The sequence below is a fragment of the Onychomys torridus genome, chromosome 3, assembly GCF_903995425.1.
Source record: "Onychomys torridus chromosome 3, mOncTor1.1, whole genome shotgun sequence".
In the NCBI taxonomy this organism is placed as follows: Eukaryota; Metazoa; Chordata; class Mammalia; order Rodentia; family Cricetidae; genus Onychomys; species Onychomys torridus.
The window spans coordinates 98,050,758-98,063,403 of record NC_050445.1 but is presented as its reverse complement, the minus strand read 5'-3'; the positions used below and the strand labels follow the sequence as shown (position 1 = coordinate 98,063,403).

The window sequence follows — 12,646 nt, the reverse complement described above, 5'->3', positions numbered from 1 at the left end:
TCACAAGATGCTGACAGAGAACTACTGACATTATGGACAATAAGCAGACTATCAGTCAAGCCCACTTATCCATCCTTAGAATGGATCAAAGAAACATGACATGAAAGAACTACGTGCAGAATCTGATGGAAGGTGACCAGTAATGTATTAAGACTTCAGAAGCCTTTGTTTGCCATTTCTCTCCCTCAAGTTTCTCCCCTTCTCTTCAAGCAAGACACTACCAGATGCCAATGGGTTCCCTTTCACAGGGAACACACCTTCATGTTCACAGAGCCTTTTGTGGACCTAGTGTTAGGGTCCTTACATAGAAACGTTTTATCATTGGACTAAGTTGATACGTTAGAGCAAACTGCAGTTGGTGTTCTTACCACAAAAGGGAACTCTCAAGCATTAATAAACTACCATAAATATTACAGAAGATTATGAAAGACACATCATAGGCATTCAATAACTTTTCATTTTAGTTAATTTTTTTATTTACTTATTGTGGTACTGGGGATAAAACCCAGGGCTTCACAAATGCTGGGGAAATGCTTTCACTGAGTAATATCCCAATCTTTCAATAAAATAATTGTGGTAGTTGGAATAGCAATGACCCACATAGACTTAAGAGATTTGAATACTTGGTCATTAAGGAGTGGCCTTCTTGGAGGAAGTATATCACTGGGAGGTGGGCTTTGTGTTTTCAAGGACCCAAGACAGGCCCTGTGTGTGTGTGTGTGTGTGTGTGTGTGTGTGTGTGTGTCTGTCTGTCTGTCTGGCCTGCTGTTCCAGATATAGAACTCTCAGCTACTCTCTAGCACCAAGTCTGCCTGCATGCTGTCATACTTCTCTTGGTATCTCTTCACAGCAACAGGACACTGACTAAGACAGAAATTGGTACCAGGGACTGAGGTACTGCTGTGATAGGCCTGACCATGCTTTTCTTTAGGGGAATGTGAACTTTGGGACATAGGATTAAGAAAGCAGTTGAATGCTTTAAGCTTAAGGGGCCATACTAGTAGGAGCATGGAAGCCTAAAGTGTTAAGGGAGATTTGATCTGGGGGGGCTCAGGTCAAAAGGTTTCGGAGAATATTAGTATGTGGCCTCAAGATGGTACTTGTGATATTTTGGTAAAGAATGTGGCTATTTTCTGCCCTTGCTCAAAAAAATATGTCTGAGGCTAAATTGAAGCGTTTTGGATTAACAGTGTTGACAGAGGAGGTTTCAAAAGACCTCAGTATTGATTGTGCCCTTGGCTAATAGTAGCCAGTCTAATGTAGATCTATAATGGAAAGGAGCAAGCTGAGCAAGGAAAATTACAAAATGTGGAGTTTGAGGAAAAAGGAGGAACCAAGAAGTATAATTGAGCTAAGTCCTGTGTTCAAGGAGATAAACAGATTAAAGAAAAGCCTGATGCAAAATGGGATAAAGGGAGTAGTGACCTCAGAGCAAAACCCTGCCCAACCAAGCTTATAACATTCAAAGGCAGCATGGTCTACTGATCAAGTTCCAGGACAATCAAGCTTAGGTAGTGAAGGAAACCATGGAAAACAGACAGCTGGTGGACATTTAATTGAACATGGAGGTCATGTTCCAGTCCCAATAAGCAGAAAAAAAAAAAATGGCAGCTTTGGCCATGTGATTCCAGCATTAGAGTCAAGGATAGAAGAAAATGGAACTAAGGAAAGCTGCTGAGGTCAAGTGTGTGTCACCGGTGTCTCTTCATGGAGGCCCAGAGAGGCCATTTGTGTGAAGCTGTGAAGGTGAAGCCTGGATTGCCATGGAGACCCCAAGACAACAGAGATGCCAGAATTATGAGATAGCAGCCAAGGAAAGTTGCAGACTTCATGTTGAACCAGCCCAAGAAGAGAAGTGTGTTGCAGTCAACAAACCTGAAAGGAATTGGAGATCTGAAGAGCACTTTAACATGAGCTATAGAAACGCAGCTTGGAGTTTACCCAACTGTTGTTTTTGGTCTTGCTTTGGTCTAGTATTACCTCACTATGCTCCCTTTCCTCCACTTTGGAATGGTAATGTATATCCTATGCCATTTTGTGTGGGAAGTATGTGATCTGCTTTTTGATATTAAATTTACATTGTGGGGGAGCACAAAGCAGTTTGATCACACAGCTGCCATGACAGGCTTACTGGCCCAAGACAGGCCTTGTCTATCTGTCTGTCTCCCTCTCTGCCGGCTGCCTCCCAATACAGATGTTGAATCCTCAGCTACTTCTCCAGTACCACATCTGCCTGCATCGTCATGCTTCCCACCATGATGATAATTTATTAAACATCTGGTCTGTAAGCAAGACCCCCCAAAATGTTTTCCTTTATAAGAGTTACTATGGTCACGGTGTCTCTTCACAGCAGCAAAACATTTACTATGACAATAATTTGATCATTATTATTAGGGACAAGATTCTAAAACTAAGAAATGTTTTGAAGATGATTTTAAAACAAGATTTAGGTGGGCTGGGCATCTTCTACAAGTTCGGCATATTCTCTAGCTCTACCTGTGGAGCATGTGATTTAGAAATTTGAGCTTTGGAGAAAATTATAAGAAACAATCCCAATTCACAAGCACAACAATGTGCAGAAAGATAATGACCTGCCTATCAGTGGGAATCCCTGCCAGGTACTCAAGTGCACACCAGCCCAAAGAGGAGTTCATTCAGCCATTTCTCTGCCTCTCTTTTTGAATGAGATACCAGTCTTCTACTCTCGAAAATACAAAGGAAAAGCCGCAGAATTCCAGTCATAACCAGCAATAATGGCTTGCACACAGTATAGCAGCACTCAGTAGCCATGATGACCTCTGTTCAGACAAGTCTTCAGTCCTGCCCCCATCCCATCCTTGTTCTCCTAATCTCCACTCTGTGTTTCATAGACTCTAGAGCTCGCCATAGTTCTCACAGGTAGTTCTCCGAATCAAACACTGGCCTGGCTTCATTTGCAATGAGAGTTGACATTTTGTGCAGAGTTATTTGTTCTTTCTACTAAGCTGTTCTCATCTAATACTGAGTGGACACTCAAGAGGGAAAAAAATGTCAAAGGGAGAAAAAAAATCAATGGATTGAGAAAAATAAAATAATATTTAAAAAAAAAAACACAAGCAAATATAGCTTTTCTATGCCCAAAACATCACACTGGTGAGGTTCATACTTACAGATTTCTTGAGTAGTACTTCTTAGACTCAAATGATTTTAAGATGGAAAATTCTCAGGAACCTTTTCTTATTCCCAGGAAATTCCAAAAGCCTCAGTTTAAGACCCAAGAGCCTAAAATATTTATTGAGTCCCTGTGTTAGCTGGAAGGAGCCTCAGTTGAGGAAATGTCTCCATAAGATCTGGTTATAGCTGGGCAGCGGTGGCAAACGACTTTAATCCTAGCACTTAGGAGGCAGAGCCAGGTGGATCTCTGTGAGTTCAAGGCCAGCCTGGTCAACAGAGTGAGATCCAGGCCAGGCACCAAAACTACATGGAAAAAGATCTGGCTGTAGACAAGCCTACAGAGCATTTTCTTAATTAATGATTGATGAGGGAGGGCCAAGCCTACTGTGGATAATTCCATCCTTGGGCTGGTGGTCCTGGGTTCCATAGAAAGTGGGCTGAGAAAGCCAGGGGGAACAAGCCTGTAAGCAGCACCCTCCATTGCCTCTGCCTTAGCTCCTGCCTCCAGGTTTCTGCCCTGTTTGAATTCCTGCCTGACTTCCTTTGGTGATAAATAGCAAAATGGAGAGGTAAGCTGCATAAAACCTTTCCTCCCCAACTTGTCATGGTGTTTTATCACAGCAATAGACACCCTAACTAAGACAGTTCCTACCTATGCTAAGCGTAGGCACAAATCAGTGTCAAACTGACCATCAAACAGACACTTATCCATTACAGAATCTAATTACAAAGAAGTGAAACTGAGGGGCAAGAAGAGCTGTCTAAAATAAAAGGAAAATAAACAAAGAGTAAGTGGAGACTAGACCCTAAGGGATATCTTAAAGACACCTGGAAATCACAGTTAAAACGTTTGTCAAGCCATGAACTGTAACTCTTTCATTTCTGTTAAAAAGGTCACTGAACAAACACAGAAAGCAGTAAACTTGTGGGCCATTCTGTGAGCCCACTTCCACAGCTCCTTCTCCTATAATGAGAAAGTCTTTAATTCATTCTTTACTGATAGCATGAATAGAAAACATATTTGCTTAGTGCAGGGACTGGGAGACAGCTCAGTCGGTAAAATGCTTGCCAGACAGCAAGACCATGAAGACCTGAGTGTTCAGTCTCCAGGACCTATATCTACATAAAAAGCCAGGCAGGAAAGCACAGGATATAGGGGAGGTAGAGACAGATTCATAGGATTCTATGGTCAGCCAAAGGCCCCTCCCACACGCTCACACACAATTACATGTGTACACATAGACATACTTCAATACGTACATCCACACACAGAAAGAAATAAATAAAATTCATTCAAGTTCATGCATCGGTCCTTAAATAATTTCCCCTCACAAGACAAAACTTGCTTTTTAAACCAAAAACATTCATCATGATTTTTAGGTTCAATAGACAACATAATATGTAAATTAAAAGGCAGCAAGACCCAGACTGCACCTGGACCCACAGACTGAGGTTGCCCACTTCCTTGAAAAGAAGGAGATCATGATTACTTAAACTTTTCAAATATATCCCATAAACATACTGTAACACAGTGAACTAACACAAACTTTCCAAGGATAATTGGGAGAGGGGATATGGTTCTTCTCTCAATGGACTTAACTTTACTCTGTAACTTTTCTGCAAGTTTTGTCTTTCTTAGATAACCTAGCAAAAGCACAAAGTCTCAACTCTTTTTTTCCCCCCAAATGGCCAAAACAATTTGTCAGGATCTTGAGTAAGTATCCCTATCCCTCTCCCCACAGGGAATGGTTATCTAAAATTTGAATATTGGTATACAGTGGAGCAACCATGTAGCCATTAAAAGTGGAAACCAAATCTTCCACTTTCTCACAACAAAGTGAGAAACAAACATCACTGAAATAAGAGAAAAGAGTATATCCCACCAATGGTTTAAAATCTCCCTGGTGAGCAGAGCACACCCGATAATGAAGACCAAAGTTTGTCTTCAGAGAATAAGGCACGGAGATCCCAGCACTTAATGGTATTTCCTTTTCCTGTTCATGTTTATTTTGGAATTCTTCTTTTCCTATAGCATTCATTTGTGTGATTATTGCAGCTACATCTTCCTTGTGTCTCTGGCAAGTAGCTTGGATAATTTTTAAAGCCATATAATTTTTTTATATTTTCTTTAAAGATATTGCCAAATAAAATAACTACTATTCATTTTTCTTACACAGTGGGTTAGGGGCTGTTTTTAATTTCTAAGACCTGAATATTCCATCCCACAGTTTCTGGACAGCTGACATTACCATGTGTCCTAAACAAGATCAAGGTGAACCCTGCTATAGTCACCTGTTATTTTATTTCAGAAATAAAACAAGCATTGTTAAATTGGTACAGAAGGGGCACTGGATGAGTGGAGAAAGGTTATTAATGTAAGGTCAATGAGCTCTCAATGACGTAAAAGGACACTGAGTTAGGGATCCAGAAAAACAGCTACTCATATCCCAGGCTTTAAAAAACAATAATGACTTGTCATTCCTCTGTTTGGCTTAGGTCAAATAGCTTAATGACATGCTCATTCTCAAAATCCAAACAGTATGGGCATGCATTTCAAGGTCATGGGCAAACCACTCTCAGGAAACATTAGCTAGAGCCTTTCTAACTAAGGTTGTTATATGAAGGTGAAGTTAACTCATTTGGCCAAGAGACTTCTGGGAAATCAGGACATAAAGAGTCAAAATCCAGCTTCTGTTGGAGTGAGCACACAGTAAACTGCCACTAGATGTCATTCTCCTTCAGAGGGCTGTGCACATTGCTTACCCCAGTCAAAAGGATACTGAGTGGTCTAGACAACAAATTCCTTAAATGGCATTAATTCAAAATAGCCTGACCTCTGACTCCCGGGTGCTGCCCAGTAATTGACCAAAATAAAAACGAAAACCCACTGGAGACCAGCCACCAGCCCCCATTGGCAAGGAAGGCTTTGACCAAAATACCACATTTTAATGACTGCACCAAAACATTCAAAAGATTTTGGGACAAGGGAGAAGAACTCCAACTAAGCAAGAAAGTATGACCCACACAAAGTTAAGGGCAGCCCTATTATTCATAATGAAAAAGCTGTGCCAGCCATTTCATAGCAGGGCAAATAATTGGTTTCCCTTACATTTAAAATACACACACACACGCGTGCACACACACACACACACACACATACACACATACACACACACACACACGCACGCACGCACACGCACACGTGCGCGAGAGAGTGTGTGTGTGCGCGTGTGTGTGTGTGTGTGTGTGTGTGTGTGTGTGTGTGTATCATAAAGGACATAATATCCCCCATCTTTCTGTCTCTTGTCTCTTAGCCTCTCTGTCTCTCTCTCTGTCTATCTGTCTCTGTCTGTCTGTCTGTCTCTCTCACATATACACAAAGTTAAAAGTTTATAATCACGTTTAAGAATAGATTTTAAAAAAGAAAACCTATTTTTCCCATTTCAGTTGCAGGGTAGAACATCGAAAGGAACTGCTCACGAAAAAAATGCATAGACCACAGGTTGCAAAGGGCACTGAAGACTCACATCTGCCTTTAGCCCAGCCATTCGGAGTTGCTGGGGAGCATATGCTTTCAGCCTTAACTCAATTAGCTGCCAGCATATTTTGAAAATCAAAGTATTACACACGGAAGCATAGATTTCTGTCTTCACTTGTCAAAGCAGAAGCCACGTGCAGCTCAGTCCACCTTCCCACAGAGCACTGTGGGGGTGGGGGGCGCTGCTTCCCTCAGACCTGCCTGTGCAGGAACTTGGCCTGCAGCACTACCCTCTGAGTCCCTTTCAGTCTTGCGGGCTTCCTGCTGGTCAAGAGGAGTGTGAATCTGAACCCCTGCAGTAGAAGGCACGGGCGAAGAAAGAGCTCTCGAGATGTACTGCTAAGATCATTTGAACACCGGGATCTTCATACCAGAGACACAAAGGCAGGACAACTAGAGACACCTAGAGCTTCCACAAAGACAACGCCCCAGGTATCTGCACCCAACAGCACTCTCCTAGGAGCAAGGAAAACGGAAGGACTCCCCGCTTCAATGAGAGGCCCATGTCCCCATCACAGGCATGCAGGGAGTGGGGCTGGGGTTCTGACTGGCACAATGATTAGAAGAGGAGGAGTGGAGTTGTCAGTGGACAGGAGTCAGGCAGGCTGGTTCCCATGACATGCCCGGCTCGGTCCTGTGCAACAAGCTGTCATTTCATCCCACCCGATCTTATGGCTGCCCTGACATTCACCGGGATTAAAAGGCACCTACAGTTTTCAGAACCCAGGATCCCACTCCACTTTACACCTCAGTAAAAGGCACAATTGTGTGTTTCATTATTACTTATCACCAATATAGTTTGGTTTTTTTTTTCCCCCGGGAGTGTGGGTACTGTTGATAGAAGCAAAGAGTATGCTGTATGTTCTTCATGACATTACCCAGAGCTGCTGGTCACTTTGCAAAGTCCCCTAGCAGACACTATGCTTCCCACATCCCTAGTACTACCTGCCTGTATCAGTCAAGTCCTGTAAGCCCTGATTCCCTCATCTCTCAGAGCAGCTGCCACCACACATTAACTTAGGTGCACCATTTATTATGTAACTTATCCTTATCCTTTTATTTCTCCTCTGTACATTATTTTTAAAAACTGATACCTAGGGATCCATTGCACATCTGCAACACTGCACAGTATTGTCTATGGGGAGGTAGCAGTGAGCCTGTGGAGACTAAGCCCAAAGTCATGATTACTGTAACATGACATAATTCTGTCTTTAACATAATCTCTAGCCTCTGGATCTTAGCTTCCATTCTTTCTTCTGCTCAGTTAATTCTGGGAGATGCCTCAGACCGAGGCTTGCACATTCCTTCTCTCTTCCTCCAGGACGCTTTCCCTGACTGCTGTGCCACATGCTCTTAATCAGTAAAGGGTAGTTGCCTCTGTACGGCCTCTTTGTTGACTGAGGCAGCATCACCTTGACTGAGGCAGCATCGCCTCTTTGTTCTTTATTTGAGAGACAGATGCTTCTAGACTGCCAAGGCTCGAACACAATTCTACCTCCAGTGCCTAGTACAAGGCTCAGTCAGCCAGTGTTTCTCCAGTGTCTCCTCTGTTGTAGACACCATGACAGAAGCTAGTAACAGGTGCAAACAAGAGAGATGATGGCCCGACCTTGTACGGCTGCCATTTTAATGAGTGACAAATAATTAAGGAACTTATTAAACATAATTGCAGACTATAATCAGCACTGAGAAAGACATAAACAGGAAGCTGCAGTGGAGAAAAACAGGAAGCGTCTCTGGGAGGATGTAGGGAACACCGCTGAAATGATGGTGATGCTGAGAAGAAGAACACAAAGGTCCTAGCTCAAGAACAGCCTGCCTTAGGGCGACCTGGACAGGAGTATCTGGAAAGGTCATGTGACTGGGAGAAGTGTGGGCTGCACAATAAAATAAAGTGAATAAATCCTACTGTAATAGGGGCAGTACAGCAGCTCCAGAGAGAAGTTCAAAGCCCAGGCACACACAATCCTAACAGGAAGAAGTCTGATTTCATTTCTGGTGCAGTGGCAGTGACTCTACATATGTCTCACACTGGTCTCTGTATGAGCAGACGGAAGCTAGGACCCTGAGCAGTAGCTCTTGCCTGGAACTCAGACTCCTCATTGGAACAGCATATGCTAAGGGGAAAACTCCCTTGTCAACTTCCACTTCATCAAATACAAATGGTAATGACATGGCCACATCTGAGCCAGACCAGAGCAGGCTGAGACTGGAGACTTTCTGAGCCCCTCCAGGGCCCAGCGACCATCTTCAAGTTAAGATAAGCACCAGGAAGCACCGTGTTTACGTTTCTCCTGTCTACTCCCTGAGTACCTAGTGTTCGTGAATCCTGGCTGCAGACACCAGGGACTCCAGCAAGAATCAAAAGTGACATAGGCGCCTGCCCCGTGCAGTTTACATTCTAAGGAGCCACACAAGTGACGTGAGGAAAAAATGGAAGAGTGGGAGGAATGGAGTACTCAATAATAACGTTACAATGGGTCTATGTCAAGATCCCCCTTCTCCACATCTCATAGAACCTCAACACAGCTTCTCCAGGTGTCAAGTACTGGGAGAATTACATCCTAATTTTATAGGATGGTTGTCTCAGACAGGCTCAGAGACTGGCTATGGCCACAGTAGATGAGCAGTACTGTGAGGCATTTCTCTTATGTGCCAATTAACATGACAAATACAACGATAATAGTCAAAATGTATTACTGCACAGACAAAAGTTATTAAGCACTAATTAGGTCACTGATGGTGTTCACAAGATCTCTATATACCCTTTGGTGTGATTCTTACATCCTCCTTTTAAGGTGGACATGACCACTGTGTCCATTTTATGGGTAAGTAGCAGAGTGAGAAGGAGTTGTATGATTTGCCCAAGTTCAAAGTCAAGGAGTGGTGGAGCCAAGATTCAATTCTAGCTTCCATTTTGCCTCAAGCCACTCCTGGAGAGTCTGGGTGGGGGGAGTGCTACCTCCCCCAAAAATATCAAGATGACTGTAGTCCTTCTATCCTTAGATTTTTTTTCTTTAAGGAAGTCAGGAGAGTGGAGAGATAGTTCTGCAGTTAAAAGCACTGGCTGCCGTTGTTGAGGACCTGGGTTATAGTCCTAGCTCACAACCATAAGCACCTCAAGTTCCAAGGGATCCACAGCCCTCTTCTGGGCACCGTACACACACATGGTGCACAGATATATACATAGACAAAACACTCACAAGATGATGATGATGATGATGATGATGATGACGACGAAGAAGAAGAATTTTAAAAGCCCAGCAGATGGGGTCAGAGGCTGACATAATCAACCCTTTCCCAGACACCCTCAGCCCCCATCCAGGTGACCACTCTGGACACCCCATCACTGATATACAACCTCCATACATACATGCAATTTGTTGAGCAGCACTGCATCGGTTGTGCTGTTGGCCCCGGGCTTAGCAGCTTTCCAGAACTGTTTCTGTGCAGAGTATCGATTCATAGGACATAGCTTAAAGAGGCAGTCTAGAAAGAAAAACAAAAGGCAAAAGCTGTCACTGGGGATGAATATGTACTCAGCCTATGAAAGACACCTTTTTAGTTTTACTAAGGTTTTATAATATCCTACACATAGTGTTGGTATGGAGCCCTTTCACAAACATTGGTCTTAAAATTTCACCATCACTGTGTAAAGAAAGCTACAGATGATGAAACTGAGGTTTACAGAAAGGTAATCAATTGTCCACTGTCACCAAGGCAGTTAATGGTAGAGCAGGAACTACATGACCAAATCCAGTGTTCTTAATCTTTATCCACAGTTACCACCATCCATCCATGGTAGATAACTCCAAGGCCAAAAAGTCCCCACTGTATACAACAATGCATACATGGATCTTCGGTCTTACTGATACTTTCGGGGGGTCTTATTGATATTTTTAAGCGCAAAACTAATGGCCTATATATAGTTTATCTTTGAGCACCTCCTAGAGCAAAGGTCTTTCAAGTGTCATGTGCATGATGGCCCTCTGGGATACAGAAGTTTCAAAAACAGCAAAATTCAAATTGAGACCAATAATTGTGCCATTGTCCCCTTGCGATCAGTGCATCCTAATTGCTTCCAGTTACTAATCTGGGTTTATGCGACTTTATTACACTGTCTTATGCAGCATGGGCAAGTGGCTTCAAGATTTCTGCAAAGAAATTGACAAAATGACTTCAGTAGCAGAGCAACTGAGCAAACAAGGAAAAGGCAGATGTGATCCTTCTTTTATTCTTCTTGTCAGCCACCCCAAAGTACAAATACTGACCTAGTCAGATCTGAGTCACAGTCGTAAAGGAAAACCTTCAGTGTACTGTCTTCTGATGCTGAACCTTACCCTAAAGCAGCCATAATGACCCGAGTGGGAACTGTCCTTGACAAATTCACATTGAACATTGGTTCTAGCAGGTGGCATTGTCTTGGAAGGTCATGGAACCTTTGGACAGTGGGCCTACATGGTGGATGAAGACCACTAGGGGCAGGTCTTTTAGAGTTATGGACTGACCCTACTTCTTGACCAAACACTCTGCTTCCTATCTGCTGAGATGCAAATCAGCTTCATTGCAAGCTACAACCATCTCAGGCTGGCCATCATGCTCTCCATAACTGAGGGGCTGACACTTTTTGAAATCAAAGAAGAAAACAAATTCTTCCCTCTCTCAAACAGTTCTGGGAGGTTATTCCCTTACAGCAACCAGAAAAAGAACCAAAACAAGTCCATGAACTATGATGAGATATAAAACAACTATGTGGCCATATTGTAATTAACCAGACACTACATTATTATTTCATTATCATCTTTCTCACTAATGTCTATAGTCCTGCTTATTTTTATTTTGATGTATATATTTAAGCTCAGTAACACATGCATATATAACTTTTAAAGTATACATTTATTTTAAGAGGGCTATGGCAAAACAAAGTCCAAAAGGCTGGAGGTGGGGGTGCAGACAAGTAGTAGAACATGTGCTTAGCTTGAACACGTTACCCAGAACAACAACAATAAACGCTCAGACATAATTTCCTTAGAAAACTAGTTTTTAAAACCATTGCCACTGAAATTCATTTTGACATACTGGGTATGAAACAGTATGTTAAGAGAGAGTAAATTAATAAACCTGGAGCAAATGCTCAACTTGGAAGAACCACACCCTTTAGGGACATCTGAACAGGCAAATCCCTTATTCTCATCTGTTCATTAGAACAGATTCTCTTAGAAGATCTTCTCCAATAAATCCTACATATTATCTTATTCAAATAATTGCCTCACCGTAAGAAAAATTCAAATACTGTCCTGCAGGGATAGAGTTAAGTCCTGAGTGAACGTGTATTACTGACATGGGCATAGCCATGTCAAGGACCAATGCCTCAGGCAAGGCTCAGAGAGGTGAGAAAGCCTTACTCGGATCTGAGTTTAAATGCTGACAATGTGTATAGAAATGTCTGGTGTAGCTTCATCCCTCCACAAGGTTTTACAGCCTGAGGACTACTCCCTGAAAAGAATGCTCCTGCAGAGATTAGCTATACCCGCCTCCTTGTTCAGCTGTACACCATAAACCCTGCTACTCATGTATCTGTATGCAACGACCCCACCCTCTTGTTCAGCCATACATAAGAAACATGCGGGGCTTCCTGAGTGCTGCAGCTTTCCCTGAGACCACAGAACAATCAGTCCCAGCTGTTCTATGTGTCTGTGTGTCTGTCATTTCTGCCTTTCCTATTTGCTCTAATAAAGTCTAATCAGGGCTCTCTCGAGTTATGCAAACATAGCTATGTCCAATTTCTTTCTTTCTTTTTTAATTAGGAAAATTTTTTATTCATTTTACATACCAATCAAAGATCCCCTCTTCCCTCCTCCCGCTATGTCCAATTCATAAATACCAAAACCTGACTACAATTCAGACAGCTCTTTCTTCTAGTGAGATCAGTGAATTTTCTCTATATACTATACT

General features: G+C 42.6%; 1 protein-coding gene across 12 annotated transcripts in view; it reads right to left on the bottom strand.

Moving 5' to 3' along the window:
* Itpr1 (inositol 1,4,5-trisphosphate receptor type 1) overlaps positions 1 to 12,646 on the bottom strand; it is a 336,728-nt gene that overhangs the window by 207,402 nt on the left and 116,680 nt on the right. For all 12 annotated transcript variants that reach the window (XM_036181157.1, XM_036181158.1, XM_036181166.1 and 9 more), the window contains exon 5: positions 10,065 to 10,180. In XM_036181157.1, coding sequence (XP_036037050.1) covers positions 10,065 to 10,180 — 116 coding nt within the window. The remainder of the gene's footprint in view (positions 1 to 10,064; positions 10,181 to 12,646) is intronic.